Source organism: Neophocaena asiaeorientalis, unplaced genomic scaffold (assembly GCF_003031525.2).
Source record: "Neophocaena asiaeorientalis asiaeorientalis breed wild unplaced genomic scaffold, Neophocaena_asiaeorientalis_V1.1 scaffold606, whole genome shotgun sequence".
Taxonomy (NCBI): Eukaryota; Metazoa; Chordata; class Mammalia; order Artiodactyla; family Phocoenidae; genus Neophocaena; species Neophocaena asiaeorientalis.
The window spans coordinates 11,729,247-11,754,764 of record NW_020173687.1 but is presented as its reverse complement, the minus strand read 5'-3'; the positions used below and the strand labels follow the sequence as shown (position 1 = coordinate 11,754,764).

At 49.8% G+C, this 25,518-nt stretch overlaps 1 protein-coding gene across 1 annotated transcript in view; it reads right to left on the bottom strand.

Moving 5' to 3' along the window:
* Positions 1–24,596, bottom strand: part of KCNB1 (potassium voltage-gated channel subfamily B member 1) — a 101,748-nt gene extending 77,152 nt beyond the window's left edge. The window contains exon 1 of the mRNA XM_024750360.1: positions 24,030–24,596. Coding sequence (XP_024606128.1) covers positions 24,030–24,596 — 567 coding nt within the window. The remainder of the gene's footprint in view (positions 1–24,029) is intronic.
* Between the last annotated feature and the right edge of the window lie 922 nt (positions 24,597–25,518).

Here is a 25,518-nt window from a genome sequence, read left to right as displayed (position 1 = left end):
CATGCGGCTACTACCAAGAACATTCATGTCCACTATCTCAGTGATGCCATAGCAGAACCCAATTTTAAAGACAAGGAGACTGAGGCTCAGAGAAGTCAGTGGCAAAAAAATCCAGGTCTTCTGATTCTAAATCTCACATTCTTTTTATTCTCCCCAGTAGGGCTATCCTATCCCACGAGGAAGGGAATTTGTTTTGTTTACTACCATGTTCCCAGAACCTAGAAGACTGCCTGGCATGTACTCAGCACTCAATAAATGTTTTTCAGGCTTCCCTGGTGGCACAGTGGTTGAGAGTCCGCCTGCTGATGCAGGGGACACGGGTTTGTGCCCCGGTCCAGGAGGATCCCACATGCCGCGGAGCGGCTGGGCCCGTGAGCCATGGCCGCTGAGCCTGCGCGTCTGGAGCCTGTGCTCCGCAACGGGAGAGGCCACAACAGTGAGGGGCCCGCGTACCGCAAAAAAAAAAAAAAAAAGGTTTTTCCAATGAATGGGTACAGCAGGGAACTGGGAGGAATCACCCAGTCCAATGTCCTCCTTTATAGATGGGGGATCCAGGACCTGACTTGTCCAAGGTCACACTGCACCTTAGGACCATTGAATCTATCATTTTCTCTCTGCCTGGTCCACTCTCTCTACTTCCTGACCTGAACAGGCCAAAAGCTTTTGGGAGCCCATGAGACACCCTCAAAGGCCATGTTAATGGGGAGCTGGCACAGAGCCTCTCCCCAATTCATTATGCTGTGCAAGGTCGGCGTGGAAGGCTGCCAAGTTAAACCTCAGAAAACGCCCGAGCAGAAGGGAAACAAGGCCCAGCTGGCCAGGGCTTTCGCGCTGGGGATGGTGAGCATTCCTGGCGGAGAGGCGGGAGGGAAGGCAGGCCAGCCTTTAAAAGCCCTTTGTGCACAAATGCTTGAACTGCAGCCCACTCTGGCCGTCGTCCCCACCAAGTCAGCAGAAGAAGCTAAAGCTTGCAGCCCAGCAGGACAGTGGGGAGTGGCCTGAGGTCTATGCTTGTGGGGACAGGGTCCATGAGAGCCCATCCTGAAGATGAAGGAGAAATGAGAGGCTGGTGGGAATGCTTGGGAGGGAGTAGACTGCCCGAGACCGAGGGTCACGTTTAGTTATAAATCCCTAGCATTTGTACATGGGTGTACATTTTAAACACACAATGACTCCCCCTCATGACCGTTAAGTGGGTGTCCCTAGAAGCAGAGATTGAGAGCCTTATGCGCAAGATTTATTGAGGAGACAGCAAGGGAGGGAAGCAGGACCCGGCAGGGCAGGAGCTACGGTAAGATGGGGTCGTACAGGAAGCTAGCTTCAGCCTGATCCCACCACGGGGAGCTTGGGAGCGTGAACCGCACGTGAAGTTGAGCTCACCTTAAAGTAAGAAGGCAGAGCTTTCCGGACATGCAGGCTCAGCGGCCATGGCTCACGGGCCCAGCCGCTCCGTGGCACGTAGGGATCCTCGCGGACCGGGGCACGAACCCGCGTCCCCTGCATCGGCAGGCGGACTCTGGAGCACTGCGCCACCAGGGAAGCCCAAGGCAGAGCTTTTGTACCCCTGACTCAGTGAGTCGTTGGCTACAGGCTGCCAGTGATCGGGGGAGGGGGCCGGAGGACAGAGCTGTTGTAGGGCGTAGTCCCCCAAGCAGGTAACTCCCATTGGCCAAGGGCAATTGTGAGAGGGGGGCAGTTATGAGAAGGAGGCAGTTGTAACTTATCAGCAGCTGATGCTCATAGCAGTTGCAAGGGGTGGGGGATATGGAGGGAGGGGGAGAGAGGTACAGGTGCACCAGCCTGGAAAGGGGATGTAGGGGAGGCACCTACAGCATCCATCTTGACTTAGTGCAGTAACTCATCACTACCTAAACCTCCCCAACTTAGGGCCAACCCTTGGAAGAAAATGAGGAAAAGACTGAATAGTGCTGAGGTTAAGTTTCCACCACCCTCCCTCCATTGCAGGCCATGGAATCTAGTATTTGGAAAATAAGAAATTAAAAAAGAAACGGCACTTCATACATCTGGGCTCACAGAGTACAAGTTAGAACTATTCTGTCTGTAGGATTCTGGAATCTGCGAGACCCTCAGGGTGGCGTGTCAGAATCATTGCTTTCGGGCGCCCTGAGCCAATCTGCCTGCTGGGGAGGCCTCACCAAGGGAAGATGGGATGGGGCCCAGCTGGAGCACCAGGCTGTGCAGATGAAGTTACAAGGTGAAGAAAGACAAAGCGGCCTAGCCAGGCCTCAGGGGAGGCCCCGGAACCAATGTCGAGATCTGATCCTGTGAGAAGGGGAGTGGTGGGGCAGAGGATCCTTGCGCAGGTGAGGGCCTGGCCTGCAGCCCCCATCCCAGCCGCGAAAGGCACCAGACCTTTCGGCCCTGAGCAGGCCCAAGGGCAGGGCCACATCTCACCCTCACCCATGCCAAGCTCCAGCCCCCTCACCTGGGCACAGCGCTCTCTACAGTGAGCAAAACACTACCGAGCAAAACACGCAGCATTCTGAAGTGGGTGAGTCAAAATTCTACACATGGGGAAACGGAAGCTTAGAGAGATGCAGTGACGTCGTCCATGAACGAGTGTTGATTAAGCACCTACTCTGTGCCCGGCACTAATTCAGGTGCTGGATAAACACAACAGAAAGCCCTGCTCACATGAAGCTTATATTCAAGTAGGCCAGGAGTGGGGTGGGCCAGAAGGGAATAACTGCTATGGAAAAATAAATAATAAATAAATCAGGGAAGGGAGAAAGTGCAGGGGGGCAGAAGCCGCCATTTTAAAGATGGAGGGTGAGAGACAGGAGAAGAACTCCAGCTTTGGGGTTAGGCGGGTTCGGTGTTTGAATCCCAGCTGTGCCAGGTACTCAGGGCAGAGCCTTGGTCAAACACTTGGCCTCTCTGAGCCTCAGTATCCTCACCTATAAAAAGGAGGCTGCTGTGAGAAGGGCATGGCTGAAGAAGGAGTTTTTATGGTGAGACCCAAGGCAGAGGCACTATGCTTTTAAAGTGTACTTCAAGGACCATCGGCATCAGAATCCACTGAGATCCCTGTTAGAATGCAGATCCCAGGCTGTGTCTAGAGACTTTGATTCTGTGGTCTGAGTGATGGACATGGGAATCTGAATTCTGCTGGGGTTTGAGAATCCTTGACCTGGGCTTGGGTGTGGGGTTAAGGAGCCTGTGGCTGCCTCCCTGATGAAGATTCATGGGGCCTCAGAGTGGAAATGCCTTTAAAGATCACACAACCCAGCAATGTGCTCCCAGTATGCAGACAAGGAACCAGCAATGTGTTCCCAGTATGCAGACAAGGAACCTGAAGACCAGAGAAGCTAAGTGACTTGCCCAAGGCCACACAGCAGGAAAGCTGGGTCTGGGATGGTTGACAGCTGGATGGAGAGGTAAGAGCTGGTTCAGATAACAAGCAGTCGGACCCCAGATATTGGGGGTAGGGGCAGAGTGAGAGCTGAATTTCATCCCGGGAATCTTATCCTGCTAGACTGGAAGATGGATGAGTGTTTCCTTCCCATTTGAGACTGTTAAATGATCCTCCCCAGACTCCTGCTCAGTTAATTCCTTAGAGAAAAGGGAGCCTGCCCTTGGACCACTCTGACCAGCCCAGGGCACCCTAGCCTCCCAGTGAGCCCCTTCCTACAGCCCAGTGGACTTGCTGAACCCCAATGGGTGCCAATGTGGGACACATACCACCAGTACCAGCTGCATTGAAATCTGATTTCTCAACCTCAGTGCACCCTGGAATCACTTTGGGAGCTTTGCAGAATACCAGTCCCTGGGTCCTACCCACAGAGATTCTGATTTAATTGGTCTGGAGGGTGGCCTGGCGTTGGGATTTTTCAAAGATCCTCAGATGATTCTCACGTTCAGCCAAGACTGGGTTAGCTGTGCAGGGAAAGACATCAAATCCCATTGATTCAAAGTGAGAAGGTGTTAGCCTTTCCGATTCTCCTTCAAACCTTCAGACTCCCTTAAGGGGAAAGTCCCTGTTGGAAGCTAATGGGACTATCACACCTCTCTAACACACATCCGTCTCCCCTTTGAACCCAGAGAGAGCAGTGTCGGACTCCAGCATCTGGCTGGAATTTCATAACATGATTTATGGCAAATGGTACCAATTCTTCGTGATATCAAATTTCCTCTTAAGATAACTTGACTGAAGTAAAATAAATTAATTAAAGAATATTAAGCAAATCCTATTTCAGGTATTTCCCCTGCACTCAGTGGTGGTTTCTGACCCAAGTGAGTCCCCTCACTTAGGTCCTCCTCTGGCCACAGGGATTGGTTCAAAGATGAGCACATGACCCAAGTGTGTCCAATCAGAGCCAACCCTGGGACTTTTGCTGGAACAGCCAGGGAAGAGGGCCTCTCTTTCTGCTGGCTTTGGTGTTCAGAAGATGAAGTTCAGAGAAAATGTCAGCTCAGAGAGAGGATGTGACCTGTCTGAGGCTCCAGGCACTAGTGGTGGAGCTGGGATTTGAACCAAGTCCATCTGCCCCCAAAGGTAGTGCAACTTCCAACTAAACCATATTTCTGGTGAATTTTTCATTTAGAAACCTCCCTCAGAACTTCTGTTTCCTGGGTTTAGAGTCTTCGTATGTGGCATTTGCTTTAGAAAAACTCAGCAACACCCTATAAAAGGTAACCCAAATAGGTACCTTTAAAAAGCTGATAGAAAACATGAATTATCATTCAATACATTCTGAGCACCAGAGAAGATATTTGGCTGTTTGCAAAGAATTTGGTGCCCTTCCTCCTTTCTGTTTGGGATGATAAGAGCCTTCTGGTTGGAGTTCTGGCCAGACCTTTAAAACTATTTCACCCACTCCTAACCCAAAGGAGTTCGGTATTTGCTTCCTGGCAACTGTGACTAACCTCTGAATTCTTTCATCCATCAGTTCATTCAACACAATCCTACAGAGTGCTTACAGGGAGGCAGGCACGGTGCTAGGTGCAGGAGACACAGATGAACACAGCAGACAAGTCCTGCCATCAGGGAGCTCACAGTCCACATGGGGCAAGGGAAGGCAGAATAATCAGACCATCATCAAAATGGATGTGAAATTACAGTGGGAACAAGGGCCATCCAACAGAGGTACATAGAACTTTGAAAACCATAACTGGGAGGTTTGACCTGTTCAGAGATCATGGACGGCTTCCCGGAGGAGGTGACATTCGATCTGGGAGCTTCAGGATGAGCAGGCAATACTGGGTGAAGAAGAAAGGAAAACAAATTCCAGGCTGAGGGAAAGCATGTGCGAAGGCCCGAAGCAAGAAGGAATTTAGTATGAGATCAGTGTGGCTGGACACAAGGAATCAGGAGACTGTGGTGGGAGATGAAATCAGACAGGTGGGGGGCCTGGCCACATGGAAACTTGCAGGCCACTCGGAGGGGATTTAACCTCTCCTTCCACCCATTCTCCAGCAAATCAAATGGAAATCACCCACCTTTCCCCTCCTCCCTCCTTTACCTCATAAAACTGTGAAAACCCCACTGCCCTTATGATTTACGGAATTTGAAAAATACAACAAAATATCCACACAATTGAGATTCTTTAAAAACTTGGGGTGTTTGAGCTACTTAAGGAGAAAAGCAAAAAGAGAAAGGCAAGAAGCCCAAGAATAAAAGGGAGAAGCAAGTGAGGGAGAGCTATGGAGAGAAGGAGAGCAGCGTGGGGGTGGGGGTGGGGTGCTGGCTCAGTGCCTGGGCTCTGCAGGTAACAGCCTGGGGTCAGATGCTGCCCGGCCCTCTCTTAGCTGCATCCTTGCATGTATTACTCTGCCTCTCCGGGGCTCAGTTTCCACATCTGTAAAATGGGGATAATAACAGTACATTCCTCATAGGGTATTGAGGGGACTATCTGAGTTAACGTCTGTATAAGTGGTACAGGAATGTTAGCTATGTGGGTATTGGCAGAGAAATAGGCTGGATGGTGCCTCTGAAGCCCTCAGAGTCCCCAGGGAAATCTGGGGTCAGCCTGGACAGCTGGAGGGTGAGAAGTACTGAGGAGACACAGGGCCCACAGCGATGGGCTCATATGAGATAGGCTTTGGAGGGCAGCTAAGAAATCTTCCTGGGAGAGTGAAACTCCTCCTCCCTTGAGTGAGAATGTCTCATATCTGGGAGGAAGAACCAGGTTCTGCATTTTTCTGAGTGAAAGGGAAGGGCTTCTGGGCACCTCCTCTAAGGAACCTCCAGTTCAGGGAAGATTAATCCCAGAGGAATGAACTTTGGAATCCAAAAGCAGTGACCAAAGGGGTCTGTTGATAAATTTTTTTTTTTTTTTGCGGTACGTGGGCCTCTCACTGCTGTGGCCTCTCCCGTTGTGGAGCAACAGGCTCCAGACGCGCAGGCTCAGCAGCCATGGCTCACGGGCCCAGCCGCTCCGTGGCATGTGGGATCTTCCCGGACCGGGGCACGAACCTTGTCCCCTGCATCGGCAGGCGAACTCCCAACCACTGCGCCACCAGGGAAGCCCCTGATGATAAATTCTTGAAAGAAATACCAGGGCCCATTGTGGGGCTTAGAATGTCATCAAGTTTGGGAAGTCAAGGGAATTCCCTAGCGGTCCAGTCATTAGGACTCCTCGCTTTCACTGCCGAGGGCACCGGTTCAATCCCTGGTCGAGGAACTAAGATCCCACAAGCCATGCAGCGTGGCAAAAAAAAAAAAAAAATTGGAAGTCAAGGGAAGGGTGTTCAAATAGAGTTTTAAAGGATGAATTAAGGAGGCCAAGGGGGCCAGCGTAGGGGCTACAAGCTTGTGCTAGTCAGCACAGCATGTGCAAAGGTCCTGAGATGAGACCGGGAATGGTGTCCTGAAGATCTGAGAAAGGAGATAAGGAGCCATGTGATGCATCTGTAATGTGAAGGTGGGGTAGTACTCCTTATAGGTCCTTAGTGGCCAGGTAAGGGTTTTGGAAGTTATCCTGAGAACAATGAGAAACCATGGAGGGGTTGATACCTCTTCCTACCGCTGCTTCCCCTCACCCCCATTCAAAAACTGTCTAGGTAGAGTGGATGTGATTTGACATGGGCTCTGCATAGAATGATTTGAGAGCTTGGGAAACTCTCTGAGACTATATCAGCAAGAGCAGTAGTCATTCATTCATTCATTTATTTATTCGACAAATATTCATTTAGTAACTACTATATGCTAAGCACGATTTTCGCACTAGGAAGATAGAAGTAAAACCTGAACAAGTTCCTCTCTAATGGAGCTTATAATGCAATACAATGAGACAGACAAAAGCGAGATAAATATATAGCATTCTAGGTGGTGGAAAGGACTATGAGAAAAATAAAAGAAGGGAAAGAATGGAGCATGTGAAGATCGGGGGAGGGGGTGCTGTAACCATTTACTGGGGGATGTGACCCAGCAAATTGTCCCTGCGGACCCCCTTCCCACCCAGTGTCCCCTGAGTGTCCATTATTTGCACCATTGTAAGCAGAGTTTAAGGATGATTTTTTAGCACCTCTCCATCCCACAATCAATTAAGCTCCCCCTCTGCCTGGCACCAAGAGTGCATTTGTGGTGACCACAGTGACCAGCAAACCGTTCCCCTTCCCTACGCGTTGCTGCCAGCCGCGTGTAAGGAAGCCACAAGCACTAGGCACTCTGTTCTCGCCTTTGCCTGACACCATTTGCCTTTCTCTGGATAATAGGGTGGTGAGATCATCCGGGTGCCCCCCAGGGGGTTGGCAGGGCTGCATCCCTGGGCCTGTTCCAGGCCAGCCAGCAAGGAAAAGAAGTGGATTTAAGCGGAGTTGACAACAGGTTCGAGGGTTTTTGGCAGGAGTGGGGCAGGGGAGCCATTCTTCAGCCGCCTTCCTGAGGATCACGTCACCTCTGTCAGCACCACCCGAGTGGATGGGCGTCAGAAACAGAAAGAGGTGTAACAGAACCCCCCTGGCTAAATGAAGATTTGGGAACCTTCTGTGGTTTGCATTTCTTCAGGAACTCTGCCAGAGGGGGATGATGAACAGTAATGACACACACAAGAGATGAGACCCACAAATAATGAGTTGGAAACAGGAGTTCCGACTCTAAACACCAGCGTTCCGAATGTGCCTGACAGAATTCTGATCACAAGCGCCACTTCGGCGGCGTTTGCGATCAGACCTTGAAACCTCAGAATTCCAACTCCGACCATGAGTTCCAACCTGAAACATCAGCATTCCAACCTTGTCTGCTGGAGTTTTCAATCACAAATATCAACACTCTGGCCGTGTACTCCTTGGGTCCAGTTACAAATCTGAGGATTCTGACCTTGGATGGCAGCCTTCTGACCTTGAACCCCAGAGCTGTGACCTCGAATGGTGACGCTCCGAGAATGAACATCAACCACAGCTGTGATCTTGAGAGACAGACTTGCAACCCCGAACCCCAGAATTCCAATCCCAGGCACCCTAACCTCTACCAAGAATTTCTGAAATCGCAAGCTTTCCAGCCTGAATTTGTAGAGCTAACATCACTCCATAAGGATATAAAGTTGAATTCTGCACAATTAACTCTCCCACAGGCCCACAGTCCCCAGAAATAAGCCCGAGGCTTGGATGATGATGAAGAAGATGAAAATAACAGTACGAATAACACTGGCTCACATTTATTTGCTGCACTTTGCTGAGCACTTCACATGCTATATCTCAGTGCATCCTCTGGACCACCCCAGGAAATTTATTATTCCCATTTTACAGATGAGGAACCTGAGGCTCAGAGTCGGTCTGGTTTGCTGACTCAATGTTCAGTGCTTTTCCCAACCACTTCAGCACATTTTTTCCTCCTGCTCTCTTTGGAGTTTGGGTGGGGGGACCTAGGATCCTATTAGCTAATACATTTAGGACTTACCTGTGAATTTCCCTGACCTGTGTTGTCATTCACCGGGGATGGGCTGCCTTGAGTTTTGGAGCCCCACTTGTGTGGAACAGTCATTCATTCAACAGACACTTGCCACCCTGTGCTGTGCTGCAGTAAGGAGAGGGGAGAGGGGACCTGTTACTTCTGACACCCAGGCTCTATACCCTTCCTCCCCACTCCCTTCACGATGGGAGGGTCTCAGAGGAAAGAAGTGATCACCCCCTGCTATTTCTAGCCATCGAAGGTTCTATGCTGCAGGGGTCAAGAAGTGGAGCCCCAAAGGCTGAATGTGGTCCACAGACGTGTTCTGTTTGGCTCGCTCAAATGTTTTTAATTTTTTTAAAAAATTATTTGGCAACATTGAAAAATGTGGATATCTCAGTGAAAGCTAAAATTTCTGGCTGGGCCCAGAACCCAGCCTGGATGCAGAATCCAGCCTTGAGCTGAGTAGCAGCTGCCTCCTTGGATGGGCACATATGCTCCAGTTCACCACAGTCCCCACCACTCTCTCCTGCCTCCTTAACTGAGTGTTGAAAACCACCTCTTTGGATTGGCTTATCCTCCCAGTCGTGAGGCCAGCAAGAGTCTAAAATTTTTATGCAGGGGGTGGGTACTGGTGGGTAGAAACCTGAAGGAAGGGGGAGGAGAACTAGGGGACTTGCCTTGGGTTGCATTTGCATGGGGCTTTATGTAAGATGGAGAAGGCTCCATGTGCCCACATCAACGGATGCGGGGTGTGATGGAGACTGGGGAGAAGGTTGGGGGGAGGGTCTAAGCCCCCTGCTCTCCAGTCACTCCTTGGCACAGCCATTGCATGAAGGGTTCAAGCAGGCAAAGGTGTCATAAGAGGCCTGATTAAGGCAAGGTTTGGGGTAGCCTCTCTTTCCTCTCTCCCTCTTGACAAAAGGAAGAGAGAAGGAAAACCAACAATATGAACGGAGCATCCGTGCCTGGCCAGCTCAGTGCTGGCCGCTCTGGCACAGACGAGTGCACCTGTCTTTCCAGTAGTCCTGCTTGGCAAGTTACCATGCCCATTTTCCAGGTAGGGAAACTGAGGCCCAGAGAGATGATGGGGCTGTTTGCCCCGGGTCTTGTAGCTCATATGTGGCGGTGTTAGGATTATGAACCCAGGCCTCCAGAGTTCCTAGCCAGAGCTCTTTCCACTCATCCTACCAGGGAGATGGCATATGAGAGGAGGAAAAACACTGGTGAAGAGGAGGGGAAGGGCACCTGCCCCAAGTGGGCCTAATCTGAAAATAAACCAGAGAGACATTTTTATCATTGAAAGAGTGGAAATGCCACCAAATCCAAACTGGTTGTTCAAGGTCAGGGAGGGCCTTTCTGAAGAGGTGACATATGAGCCAAGATCTGAAGGATGAGAAGGGGCAGCTGGCACTGCAAGATACAGAGCCAGAGGCCCAGAAAGGTTAAGTGATTTGTTCAAGGTCACAGGGCTAACTTGTGCCTTCCCTCCCTCCCTCCAGTCCTCCAACAAACCCCCTCTGACAAAGCCAGCCCCGCCCCTGCATCAGGCCCTGGGGTGACTTTAGAACACAGGTCAGAAAACTTTCCCTGTAAATGCTGTTGTTACCAAAAAGCAACCATAGATAATAGGTAAATGAACATGTTGATGTTCCAATAAAGCTTTATTTACAAAACTGGCAGCCTACCCTGCTTTAGAACACAGAAATGAGTACGACACAGTCCTAGATTTTGAGAATATACTGCCTTAGTTGGGGCGGTCATACAAGTTTAGAAGAAAACAGAATACACGAGGGAACATGCTAAACGGTGCAGGAGAGGTAGAAACGGAATTTGTAGAAGATCACTTCTGCGGCTCAGGAAGGAGAAAAATCAAGTTCAGGTTCTCAGAAAGGGCCACCCGCACTCCTCTTTGACCTTGGCCTGTTATTCTCTATCTAAACACCTTCTTTCCTTCCCAGCATACATATTATACTTTGTGATTATTCTTTCATTTAAATTTTTATTTGTTTAATGCCTATCTCCCTCCAGCAGGCTATAAACTCCATAATGGCTATGGATTATTTTTGCCAGCTTACATTTATTCTCTCCTTTTTTGCTAACAGTATTTCAATTTTTCTTTGAAAGACCACCTCTTTCCCATTCTCAGTCCCAACTCAGAAGCAGCCATTGTCATGTGACCCAGACCTGGCTAAGTGATTGGCTTAGGGATGGACCAGTGAAAATCAGCCCTGGGATTTTGCTGGAATTACTGGGGAAGAGACTTGCTTTTTCCCCAGGATGGAAGCCTACAGTTGCTGGGTGCTCTCTTTCCAGCCATGTTTGCACAGCCTGCTGAGAAGCCAACATGGATAAGAAGAGACTTAGATGGATTGGAGACCAATTCTTGATGACATATTTAAGCCCCAGATCCAGCCCTGCCTGAAGCCCTACCTAACCCGACTTTTCAATTATATTTTTTTTTGATTAAGTCCATTTGAACTGCATTTTTCTCACCTACAACCAAAGGAATCCTAAACCAATAGATACACAAGTGCTTCTCACGCATCCTGCACAATGCCTGGCATATAGTAACATGCAGTAAATGTTTGTCACACAGACAACAGGTGGCATTGAAGGAGGACCTCAAAACATGCACATATACCCACATGAAGTTAGAAGGACCAGAGAAGCCTAGAAAGAAAACTAACTTTGAATCCAATAGGATTGTCCCAGGAATAGGAGGGAATGACTGAATCAAATTTCGGTCAGTATTTCAAGGAACAATAAGGGATGTGTAAACATACCCACAGCATAAGAGATAAAAGAAAATTGATCTATTCAGTGGGAATTCTAGACATGTTGAAGACTGATTCAACATTATCTTTTTTTTTTTTTTTTTCTTTTTGCGGCCACACTTTGTGGCATGCAGGATCTTAGTTCCCCATCCAGGGATCGAACCTATGCCCCCTGCATTGGGAGCGCAGAGTCTTAACCACTGGACCGCCAGGGAAGTCCCCCAACATTATCTTACCCCCACCTTTCTTTCTGTTCTCACATGCCCCTGGCAGGGCAATCATGCACTGCGTCTTCGGTACGAACAGTTGGGTCTACAGACTCTGAGAAGAAATGCTGGCCAAGGTAAGGGGCCCCACGGATCACACAGGCCTTGGAAAGACTCAGGCATGGGCCTTAGGTAGCAATTAGTGAAATACAATGCTCTATGTTTAGAAGCTGTTTGATTCCAGGTGCATTACCTGGTGGATGTGAAAGATGATGTGGAATTGGCCAATATAACATTATTCTCTCAAAGACACTGTCGGTCTGCCAGGCCATGGTGGGCAATTGTGGTGGAGACCAGCCCTGCTGCAGAGCAAGAATGGAGCAGACAGGGTGTGAAGGAACACCTCAAGTGCCTAATCCAATTGCACCTCCTCGCTGTGAATGGAAGGCCAGAAGTCACTTCTTCCTGGCCCGGGAAGTATGGGGATGGTAGTGGGCAGGTAGAGATAAGGAAGCTGGGAGGAGATCGGAGGGGGTACACCTGGGAGACACTTGCCTTGTATGGGAGAACCCTCGGATTAATCACCATAAGATCATGCAAGTTCGCCCATTCATTCACTCAACAATTGTTTACTAACACTAAACCACAATAAAAATTAATAATAACAGCAATGGTTAACTCGTACCGAACCCGTGCTGAGTACCAGGGACTGCTGAGTGCTTCATATAGAATTGTCACAGGAATTCCCTGGAGGTCCAGCGGTTAGGACTCTGAGCTCTCGCTGCCGAGGGCCCAAGTTCAATCCCTGGTTGGGGAACTAAGATCCCACAAGCTGCGCAGTGCGGCCAAAAAAGAAAGAAAGGGATAGAATTGTTACTCTGGTTGTTATGAGGGTCCCCAAATTATGGATCAGGAAGTTGAAGCCCAGAGAAATTCATTCCCCCAAGGGCACACAGCTTGAATCATCATCGAGCTAGGATTGGAATGTAGGCAGTCGGGCTGCAGAGCCTGCTCTCTTAAGCATTCCTGTCTCTCTGTGGGCCAGGCCTGGCATCCACAGAAAAACCCATAAGCTAGTCTTCAGAGTGTTTTGTGCAAGGAAGTTATGAACATCAGGTTTCTGGAGCACAGAGGAGGGAGCAGGCAGTGCTGCCTGATGGGGGTGTGGGTGGTGGAGGGAGGGAGAAGCTGGGCCTTGAAGGGTGATGAGAGAGAGGCTGCAGGCAGACAAGAGGGAGAAGGGAGTGCAAAGCAGAGGAATCAGCTTGGGCAGAAGTGTGGAGCAGGACCCAGGAAGGATGGTGTATTTGGGGAATGCAAGAAGGTGGGTGTGGTGTGAGCAGAGGGTACCATGGACAGAGAACAGGGTGAGCCGAAGGTGGAGAGGTTGGCTGACGTCTTGAAGGTCAGGCTGAGGAGTTTGGACTTTATTCTGGGGGCAGTGAGAACCATGCAAGGGTTTTTGGAAGGGGATGATTAGCATGAGCAGATTACGCTTGAGACAGATGGCTTAGGTTCCCTGCAGAGAAGGGACTGGAAGGGGACAGCTGGAGGCAGGGAGGCCAGTGCAGAGGCTCAGACTCTGAGGAAAGACCAAAGCAACAGCAACAAAGTCATCCCTCTGATCTTACCTCCCCAGCTCCCCTGCTTTCACTCTGCTCTGGCCACACTGGCCACCTGGCTGTTTCTTGACTGCCCCAAACATGTTCTTGCCCCAGGGCCTTAGCATGTGCTGTTTTCTCCACCAGAAACACTCTCCCCTGCCAAAGTCCACATGCCTCCCTCTCTCCCTTCCTGCAGGTTTCTGCTTAATTGGCACCTTCTTGGTGAGGCCTTTTCTGACCATCCTGGTTAAACACCCTGCACCCGAACACTCCCACCCCCTTCCCTGCTAACCTTTCTCCGTGTCACCTGCTACAACCAAAATATTGCATATTTATTTCATCTTGTCATTTCATCCATGAATACTTCACTATGTATCTCTAAAATATAAATATTTCCAAACATAATCACAATAGCAATTATTACACCTAAAAAATAGCATTCATTCCGCCATAACATCAAATATCCAGTTAGCATTCATCTTCCTCTGACTGTCTCATGATTTGTTTTTCACAGTTTCTCAGCCCCAGGAAGTATCTGTATTTGTTTCTTTTTTGAATGGTCTTAATCTCTCTATTCACTGGAATCCCAGTGCCATGAGGGCTGGAATCTTTGTTTTGTTCTCTGTGCTGTGTCCCCAACACCTAGGACCTGGCTCGGCACACAGTAGGTGCTCAATAAATCTTGTTGAATAAGTGAATACAACCAATCCTAAGAATAACAGCTTCTATTGAGCTTGTGGGTGTTATCTGTTTATTGTTATTTACTATATTACATCATCTAATCCTCACAACCTCTTTATAAGGTAAGGGCTATGATTGGGCCCATTTTCCAGATGGGGAAACTGAGCCACTTGGCTCAAGGACTCACAGCTAGAAAGTGGCCAGGGCCTAAGACCCATCACATGGACTGGGCATCTGTGGCTGCTGGTGGAGGCTGAGGTTTTGTGGTTGCCCAGGAACCGCCCCACATCCCACATGTATCCCCAATCCAGCCACCTTTCACTGACTTACTTCCCTCTTTCAAACTGCCATCTTTTCTCTCTCTCTTCTTTTTTTGTTTTTTTTTGGCCACGCCGTGTGGCTTGGGGGATCTTAGTTCCCCAACCAGGGGTCAAACCCGGGACCTGGCAGTGAGAGTGCCAAGTCCTAACCACTGGACCACCAGGGAGTCCCCCGCCATCTTCTCTTGACTGCAATGCTGCAACATCCTCCTGGCAGCTGCTCATCTTTTATTTCTCTAATGCCCACTCTTCATGCAACACCTAGGGGGTGGAGGCCAGGGATGCTGCTAAACATCTTATAATGCACAGGACAGCCCCCTACAACAGAGAATTATCCTTCCTCAAATGTCAACAGCGCTGAGGTTGAAAAGCCATAGATGTCCTGCATCCAGAGCATGGCAGAAGCAGATGAGAGTCAGACTTCTAGAAATGTGTTAGTGATAATAATGAGAGTCCCAAAGTTTGTAAACAAAGCTCAAAGGCCTAAACGCAAGGCCTGAAAGTATAAAACTCTTAGAAGAAATCATGGGGAAAACACTTCATGACATTGGATTTGGCAATGACTTCTTGGATCTGACACCAAAAGCACAGGTGACGAAAGAAAACATAGACAAGTTGGACTTCATCAAAATTTAAAACTTCTGTGCCTCCAAGGACACAGTCAACAGAGTACAAAGGCAACCTACCAAATGGGAAAACATATCTGTAGATCATATACCTGATAAGGGGTTGATATCCAGAATATATAAAGAAACTGCTACAACTCAAGAATAAAAAACAAACAACCCGATTAGAAGATGGGCAACTTACTTAAATAAATATTTCTCCAAAGAAGATATGCACATGGCCAACAAGCATGTGAAAAGCTATTCAGCATCACTAACCATTAGGGAAATGCAAGTCAAAATCACAACGAGATACCACCTCATATCCGTTAAGATGGCTACGATAAACAAGACAAAACCAAAACCACGCAGGAAATAACAAGTGTTGGTGAGGGTGCGGAGAAACTGGAACCCTTGTGCACTGTTGGTAGGAATGTAAAATGGTGTAGCTGCCGTGAAAGACGGCAAAAAATTAAAAATAGAATTACCACGTAATCCAGCAGTTCCACTGCCGGGTATACACCCAAAAGAACTGAAAGCAGGGTCTCGGAGAGATATTTGTACAGCCGCATTCCTAGCAGTATTATTCACAAAATAGCCGAAAGGTGGAAGCAACCCAAGTGTCCACTGGTAGGTGAACGGATAAATAAAAGGTGGTATATACACAAAACGTAGTATTAGCCTTAAAAAGGAAGGAAATTCTGACACATGCAACAACACGGGGCACCCTTGAGGATATTACACTAAGCGAAATAAGTCAGTCATGAAAAGACAAATACTGGACCGAGAGCAGTCAAATTCATAAAGACAGAGAGTAGAAGAGTGGATGCCAGGGGCTGAGGGGTGGGAATGGAGTTATTGCTTCACAGGTACAGAGTTTCAATTTTGCAAACTAAAAAGTTCTGGAGGTCGGTTGCACAACCATGTGAATACACATAACACGACTGAACTGTCCACTTAGACATGGTTACGGTGGTAAATTTCATGTTATGTATACCTTACCACAAATAAAAAAGAAATCAGCCAGAGACGGTTTCGATTGTGGGGTCCAGGTATGGGTGTTTGTCGAAGCTCAGGTGACCCAAATGTTCAGACAGTGGTGAGCACCCTGCTCTGTGAAGTGTGCCCTATTTATTATTCCCATTCCCAGCACGGGGGAGGTGACCTGTGGGCTTATACCACCAGGAAGCAGTGGGGGTGGAATTGGAACCCAGGCCATACCCGTACCCGCAGGAATATGTCTCACGTGGTGACATTACGTCTTATTTGCTATTTATGTCATCAGGGAAATTTTAAAGGAAAACTGGTGCTCTGGATACGAACATGTGAATTCCAGCTCCCGCCCCACCCGCCTCCAGTTTGGGGGCAGGGGTGTGCCTCTGTCCCTGCCCCCATCCGGTCAAGCCCACCTCTACCAGAGACACCAAAATCAAGAATATCCCACGTCAGGGAGAAGGTAAGGCCTAATCTTAATATTTAAATTATCTATTAAAATAATGCTTAATGCTAACCCTGTGTCTCCCGTAGTCTTTGGGGCCAGGAACACTCCCAAGTTAGGAGGGAGACACTGAAGGCCTCTCACCTCCGCAGCACTTCAGTCCCCCAAGGTGAAGAGGCATCCTGGAGCTCTTTTCTCACTTCCTGAAGGTCATTCACTTGGCACAGAGGCCAGATCGTGGGCTCGCAGTCCTCCCGTTCGCTGTGTGACCCTGAGCCAGCCACTTCACCTCTCAGGGCCTCAGTTTCCACAGCTGTAAGATGAGGATAATTATCCCTCCCTTGTGAGGTGACTGTGGGAATCAGACACCACAGTGCATTTAAATGCTCCTTGCGCCGCGTCAGGCCCAGTGGTAGCTGCGGCTGCTCTTGTTTTTATTTTCTCCAGGAGCTGGAAGTGAGGCTGACCGAGCCCAACCAGCCCTGGAATTTTTTCTTGCAAGATGACCCCCGATAGGAGTTTGAGGTTTCCCACAGGTCTTTTGTTGCATCCCTAGAAGCAGACCCTAAGATAAAGATCTGAGTAAAGTGGCTTATGTAGGAAGTGATCCTAGAAAACACTGGTAGGGGAGAGGAGACATGAGACAGGGAAGGGAAAGAGGCCAAATAGAGTGTACTAGTAAGCAAGGAACCACTGTGGGCACCTGGGGCTGAATTCTGCTGAGGAACTCTGGGGCCAGTGTGGACCATGAACCTCTGAGTTATATCCCCATCCAGGGGGAGGGAGCTGAAGTATTATACACCTTCCCCATCAGTCATCAGTTGAGGGCTGCTCCCTCCAGGTAGGGCCTTAACTCCCTCTCTTTACTGGACTCCAGACAGGCCAGAGGAAGCTTCTAGGCAAAGAACTGCAGGTGCTGGCAGCTGGGAGTTGGGCTAGTGGCACTGAAAAGGTAAGAGCTAGAAGGATATGGGTGGGACACTGACCATATCTTCCCCCTCAGGACTGGGTCCCCGTTCTGCTCCAATTGCCTATGTGGCGTTGAGCAAAGTTATGTAACCTCACCTTATAATGAGCATGTATCTTTGTATAAGAATAATGAATTTTTGAAAAGGATCTTATTTATCTGGCAGGAGAGTCCGGAGGGTTAAATGAAATGACAATTAAAAACGAAACAAAAAACAACCCCACTAACAGTTACTGAGGGCTTTCTACGTATCAAACCCTATTTGAAATGCTTTGCATGCATTAATTCATTTAATTCTGGTGGCGATTCAATGAGGCAGTCAGTCCCTGCTATTGCCCCCATTTTATGATTGAAGGAACCGGGGCACAAGGAGGTGCAGTAGTTTGTCACATGTCACATGGTGAGTAACAGGGGAGTCAAATTTTGAACTTAGTCCCATCCACGACAGGTTGAACTTGGGCAACCCTAAAATCAGGGCTGCCATCCAGGACACTGTCAAGTATAGGACGTACACATAGTGCTGGGTATGGAGTTGGTGCTTAATGTGTGCTTGTTCTCTTTCAGTTAATTAAGCTTTGGCCAAACTGCTCATTTGGCCAGCACTTGTCCTTCCTAAACATTTTCACAATCTCTAGCTTTTTGTAGCCTTTCAAAAAGCCTTGGGAGACCAGCTGCCTAGGCATGATACTGGTCAAGCATCCTGGAGGAATGGAAATACCCCTGAACCTCAGTGAGGGTAATGGGGCGTGGGGGGCGAGGGAGGGGCAGAAAGGCCTGAAAATGGCCCCTGATCTTTCCCCAACTTGTGTGACCCAGGCAAGTCCTTGAAGTATCCTCCGTGTTTCCCCTTATCAAATCAGGATACTGGATTTATGAAGTGTGGCTTCCGTGCTTTCCATGCACGATCATACTTAATCCTCCAGGCAACACTGGGAGGTAGCTTTTATTATCATCCTCATTTACAGATTAGGAAATGGAAGCTACGAGAAATGAAATGATTTGTCCAAAGTCCAGAGCTAGGAAATGTCAGGGCTGGGAATCAAACCCAGGTCTGTGTGACCCCACAGCCGGGATTATGAATCTCTGGCATATTGGGTTGGCCAAAAAGTTCGTTCGGGGTTTCCATAACAAAAACCTGAGTGAACTTTTGGCCAACCCAATACAAACATCCAGGATGACTGACCCGGGCCAGCAGGAGCCTCAGCCAGACGATTCATAGCACTGGAGGGGCCCCATGGATTCTGAGTTGGTTTCCCTCATTTTTCTTGATGATAAAACATGAAGCCGTCCTGGCTCAAATCAAGGAAGTAGAAGCATCATCACCGTAAAGGCATGAAATCCCGGGCGCAGGCGGGGATCCTACAATCAACAGCACGGTAACAGGGGGTGCTGCCAACCAGGGGAGTAGCTGGAAGAGAGGAACTCGGTGATAATACCAATCATCCCCGTGGTCACATATAGAACATCTATTACCTGCCGGGCACTGGGTTAAGCTCTTTATGCAGATTATCTTCTAATGGCCCTAGGTGGCGGGCTCCATTATAATTCCCATTTTGTAGAGGAGGAAACTAACACTCAGAGGAGGAAAGGAACTTACCCAAGGTCATATTCCTGGCAAGCAATGTAGAAATGAACCACATCTGTTGGACTCCAGAGCTGAATCTTTTTTTTTTTTGGAGGGGGGGAAGGCTTTTTAAAAAAAAAATATATATATATATATTTATTTTGCCTGCACCGGGTATTAGTTGTGGCGTGTGAACTCTTAGTTGAGGCATGCATGCAAGATCTAGTTCCCTGACCGGGGACTGAAACCAGGCCCCCTGCATTGGGAGCACAGAGTCTTATCCACTTGGACCATCAGGGAAGTCCCCAGAGCTGATTTAAAAATCTGATTTAAAATTCTGTGGTGGGCAAAGTACTGACCAAAGTCTCTAAATAAAGAATACTCTCACACTGGAATGTAATAGTAATAATTCATATGTATAAAGTACTTTCCATTTGCAAATTACATTCACCATCTGAAATCTCACTGAATCATCCAAATAGTCCCAAGAGGTGGGCGCTTATACCATCACCATTTGGCAGGTGAGCTCACTGAAGCTCAGAGGGCTTGAATGAGCTGTCCAAGATTCCAGATTGAAGAAGCACAGGTTTGGGAACCAGACCAACCCGGGTTCAAACCCTTGCTCTGCCATTTTCATTCCTTCAACAAATATTGACTGAGCACTTAGCTGTGTGAGCTCTGGCAAGTGACTGCCCCTCTCAGAACTTCCATTTCCTCTTTATAAAAGAATATTAATACCACTCATCAAATCCATTCCCTCCCTCATCTGAAAATGCCAGACACGCTTTTCCAGGCTTCCCTGCAGATAGAGCGTAAGCCTGTGACCTGATGCCGGCCACTTCTTTAAAAAGAAGTCTGCCAGGGGGCTGCTGGGAAAGGTTTGCCTTGCAGAAAAAAGAAAGTGGCACGTAAGAGGGCACGCTCTCCTTCACTGGTCAGATATCATGTGTCTGCACTTGAAGGCTGGAACTAGGCAGCCATTTTGTGAGATGAGGCATCCGGCCTGAGGACCAAGCCACCATCAGGAGTCAGAGGAGCAGAAGGACAGAAAGAATCTAGAGTCCTAATGGCATCATGGAACCATGATCACAAAACCAGCTAGGTGGAACTTCCTGTTAAGTGAGAAGATGCATCTTCCTCCTTACAGAAGCCACTCCCAGGTTTCTATCTGTGACTTGTAGCCCAAACTGATTGAATTGTTGAAGGGATTTCAATGAGATAGTGCATATAAAGTATCACTAATCAGTGCCTGGCACAATGAACAGCAGCTACTCTGGAAATTATCTCAGGCTTTTAACCCTGAGACTTTTCCGGGGACCACAGACACTCCTGGCCTGGCAAATTAGTTCCCTGTTTCTCCTACTGAGAAAAGCCTGTAGTTTTCCCAGAAAGCAGAAACTCAGTGGTGGCCCAGCACTGCAATCATGTCACTCTGATGACGCTGACCCCAGCTTCCAAACAAGAATCAACCTGTTGCCTAATGGATTTTGATTTTCACTCCCCTGACGGGGAAGACGAGGGCCTGTGCTTTGGTTTGTCTCTGTGTTGCCAGAACATCCATCAATTATTAACAGTGGCAGCTTGGTCTTCCAATACTGCTATCAGAAGGAAAGGGCTTGCTGCAAACTCAGCCCCCCCAGCCATAGAGAAAGGACTCTGCTCCCTATTATTTATAACAATAAGCCCTATGTACTGTGGGTTAGGCACTGTGCTAAATTTTGACAAACATGATTTCATGATGACCCTGCAAGGTGGGCCTTTTATCTATACTTTAGGAGGCTAGCTGGTGGGAGGCTAGAGCTTGGAGAGCTGAAGAACTTGCCTAAGGCCAGAAACTGGGGAGGGGGTGAACACAGGCTTGGAACCCAGGTTTGTCCTTGCTCTTAAATATATGAGGTATGGTCATTTCTGTATCTCACAATCACCCAGCAATGATCCTCCACTTGACGTCTTATTCTGTGACCTCTGAGAAATTTCTACAGGCCTTGCTGTTCTGACAAGCAAAGCATCCAAGTTGGGGGGCTGGATGGGGGTGGGGAGGGCAAAGGACAAATGATTGAAGGAGGCCAGAGGCACAGAGAACTGAGCTGCAGGTGGGCTGGGAGGAAGGAATGACAGATTCCCAGACCCTGAGACACAGTGACTGACTGACTGCCTGCTCCATTCGTTCATTCCACGTGTAGTTATCTGGAGATCCTCTGTGTCAGGCACCACGCTGGGTGCTGGAAACAGGGCAGTGGATACCACTCTTGACTTTCATACTCTTGTGGGGGAGAAACGGAGAAACACAAGGAAGCAAGTAGAATTTCAGATGGTGCGTAAACCCTATGCAGGAAAGGCACTGCAAGATGTGACAGAGTGTAAGGGGAGGGAGGCTGTTTTAAACAGGGGTCAGGAAAGGTCTCTCAGAGGAGGGGACATCTGAACAGGGACCAGCTCCTATGAGGAATGAGAAGGGGTGGCCGGCCATGGGACGATATAGGGAAGAGAATTCTCGGCGGCAGGAACAGCAAGTGCAAAGGTCCTGAGTTAGGATAAAGCCTGATCTGTTTAGGGAACAGCAAGGAGGCCAGTGGGGCTGAAACTGAGTGAACAGAGGAGAGAAGAGATGAGCTCAGAGAGGTCATGAAGCTGGATTCGTGGTGAAGCGTTTGGACTTTATTCTGAGTGCGATGGGAAACCTCTCTGGAGCATTTCGAGCAGATGACTAATGTGATCCAATATACATTTAGAAAAGCTCGTTCCGGCTGCCGAATGGGGAATGGATTGCAGGGGGCAAAGGTGGAAGCAGGGAGACTGCGGAGGAGACTATGGTACTTAATCACTATGGAAAGAACAGTGCCTTCAAAATCACACTTGAGTTTGAGTTTCTGGCTACTCCTGTTTGCCTGTCACAGGACCTTAGGTGAGTTACTTAACCTCTCTGATCTTCCCTCTTTGTGAAAGGTGGGGTGATAGTAGAGAATTGGTATACGGTTAAATGTGTTGTTATACTTCAGACACAGTAGATATGTGAACAATGGCAGGATTTCTATACTGAGGGCCAACGAGCCTGCCTGCCTCACCATTTCAGCCTTGGCGGCAGAATATCCTAGGCCGTCGTCCATCTGCTAGGACTAGCCGGCAGCCCCAGCCTAGGATCACAGAGAGGTCATGAACCTCGTCCCTGTGAGCGGATTAACCCGAGGGAGAGATGAAGCTGTTGATTCCCAAACAGCACCTTTTGCAAGCCTGAGCTACTTGCCTAGCTGTCAGGCACCAACCCAAACACAGCCTTTTGCCTGCTTCTTCTGGGGAAGTGACCCTCCCCTCCTCTGCCCCTCACTCTCTTGTCTTAGGGACAGGGCAGGAAGGAGGGAGAGTCATATCTGGGTCTACACCAGGTGTGGAGGGGAAGAACCCGTGTCAGGCCTGGAAATAGCAAAATAAGTCTGTTGATCCTAAGCCGGTTAAGGGTGAATGACTGACTATGTCTTAAGTGAGAGGCTTTTTGGACATGAAACCTGGGGCAGGATTATGGCCAGAGGCAGCCCACAGCAGAGGAAACAGGCCTAGGAATCTCTCTGTCCTCTTTAGAGTCGACATGGAAGAGAGAAAACCTTTGGGCCTCTCTCCACCCTCCAACCAGCCACTCAGTCCTACATTCGCTTGCAAAGGCCTCTCCTTGGGCAGACAGATCTGGAGAAAGGACCCCACAAAACCCGCTCCAGACCCAGCCCTGTAGGTGGGCCTTTAGTGGGGGGCAGTTGAGCCAGGGAGCACCCACAATGAGAGGCCAGGCTGGACAGGAGGCAGCCCTAGCTAATACATCGTGGCTGGTATGTAGGCTTCCTCTTCTCTTTTTCCTTTCACCATGAATACATTTACCTGCCCCCCCTTCTTTGGCCCTGCACTCAGAGAATGAGTTATGTTCAACACGTCTTTCCCAACTTGGTTTTCCTGGATTTTGACATCAACACCTCTCTGTTCTGGGCTCCCCCTGGGTCCCGCATGGCCTCTTTTATAGGACTGCACACACTGTGTTGTCATTTACTCCCGAATCCCAGCACACTGGCCTCGTGAAGACAGGCCCCCACCTCTCTGAGGCAACCCCGAGTCCCAACCTGACACAGAGAAGTTGCTCATCAACAAATGACCTCCTGGCCTGGCCCCCACCCCAATCCTTTCTTAGTCCCTTACAGCCTCTGCTTTTTTACCTGAGAGCAGACAGGACTCCCTGGCCTACCCAGTGTGATTGAACCCATTCCTGCCTCTTTCTCCTGCTTTATTTTTCACATTGCCTCATTTTTTTTTTCTCCTATTTCGAAATTTACATCCTCTTCCGACAGCCAAAGCATCTTTAGAAGCTGCATCAAACCATTCTTGGAATCGACTCACCAAATTAAGAAAGACCAAACCAGGGGTGACCCCTCGCCCACAAGCATCCACAGCCAGCTGCATGCGTCATGCACGCACACACCCACCCCCCAGAGTCCCTTTGCCTCGTTTCTCTCACTTATGCTAAAACCGCCTGACAGTATCTCAATGTCCTCCACGTATGTCTGTAAGCTGCCTTCATTCCCTTCTTGGGGCAAAATGAGGTTATAAATATAGGGATAAGTATTAAAATTGCAGGGTGACCCCCCTCCAGCCCGGGTCTGGGCCTCCACAAGGGAGCATTATGTAGAATAGACCAAACTCAACTCTACTCCATCCCAAAGCTTTATTGTCTCTCCGTGCCCTTTTTATTTGCAGTGTCCATTCTCTTGCTGTGGGTTTTCATAAGTCTCTGTAAATCCTTTTCTCCAACAAAGTTGGGGTATAAATTATTGAATGATAAAAGGATGAGGTGGCCAGTGCCACATAGGAACAGTCTGAAGGGGTTGTTCGTCCTCACCTCTGAGATCTCAGCCATAGCCCTTCCTCTTTTCTGGTCTTCACATTTGGGAACTAAGCCAGAGTCCCCCAGCCGTGGTCCTCGATCTGGGGACACAGGCAGAATGCCCCAGCCCAGCAGCCCCTAGATTTCACACTCACCTTGGCAGCCACAGAGGAATTGGGCTTCTCCAGTAAGTCCCAGAGCTTTTTCCTCTTCTCGGCGCAGCACGTGTTATCGAACTCCTCGCCCTCCCGCTCCCGTAGGGTTTCTGCCTCGCGCTTGAGCTCCTCATTCATCTGCTCCTTCTTCTGGTGGTAGCGGGCCTGGCAGCAGGACTCCAGGTAGATTTCGTCGATGCCCCAGTAGTCGAGCTCTTGGCTGAAGCTGAGCGCGCACATCTCCTCCATCATGTGCAGCCGTCCGGTGCGGTAGAAGTTGAGGATGGAGGTGAAGGCGCCCGGGTGGCGGTCGAAGAAGTACTCATTGTCGTCGAGGCTGTAGTCATCGCACACCTCCAGCAGCGAGTCGTGCGTGTTGCAGTCACGCAGCTTGCCCAGCCGCGTGCGGGGCAGGCGGTCCAGGGTGCGCCAGAGCACCTCGTGCGCCAGCCCACCGACGTTGAGGCGGACGCGCCTCGAGCACGCCTTGCTGCGCACGATCTCCATGGGCTCGGGTGGCAGCGAGCTGGTGGAGCGTGAGCCATGCTTCGTCATGCCCGCCGGCATCGCTGGTCCGGCCGCCCCCGCCCCCCCTGCCCCCCCAGGCCGCTGTCACTGGAGGGCAAGGCCAGCCGCCGCGGGGGAGGGGGGCAGGGAGCGCTGTGGGCTGCTGGGGGTGCAGGGGGCCGCGCGGGCGCGCGTCACGGCCGTCTTCTCACCTCCATCCCGACGGCTGCGAGGCAGAAAGCAGACGCAGGTCAGCAAACAGGGAGCTGTGCGCGGCCCCTCCCCACCCCTCCACCCGGGCCCCAGCCGGCCTTGACCTTCCCGGCGCTTAAGCCGCTCAGGCCTGCAGAAAGGCTGGGCGCTGTCCTTCGCGCCGGTGCTGAAGCCCGCCCCACCCCGTGGCTGGAGGGAGGGGCCGCCCTTCGGGGCGGGGAGAGGGTCCCCAAGAGGCGCCCCGGGGGCCCAGGAGGCCCTACCCCGGGCTTCTGCCGCCGGGACCCGACCCGGCCGCCTGGGGCGCTGTCCGCCCCTTCGAGTGCTGAAACTCCCTTCTCCCTAGGTCTCCCCGTCCAGTCCCCGACCTGGCCCCGCAATGGGGAGAAGAGGGGAGCTGCATGAGAAAACTTTTCTTTTTTTTAACTGCTCATCTTTTCCTTCCCCCGCTCCGAGATAATTAGGATTTGAGGGCTTGGGGGTGGCAGCGGGATTGCTTTTTCTAAACCTTTAAAGATCGGGAGGAATTCCGGAGGGTTTCAGGTGCCCACCTGTCGGTCACAACAGACGGGGTGGTCATGAAGCCCCGCTGTCCTGAAGCAACCCCTCTCCCCAAGCCACGGGAGCATCTCTTGAGGTCTCTCTGGCAACGAGGTGAACCCTGAAGACGCAAAGCCAAGCTCTGCGCGGGGTCCCGCCCCCCCTCTGCGCCCCCTGCCCCACGGCAGGAAGGGGGAGCAGCGTCCTGGGGATGCACCTGGTTCGTCCT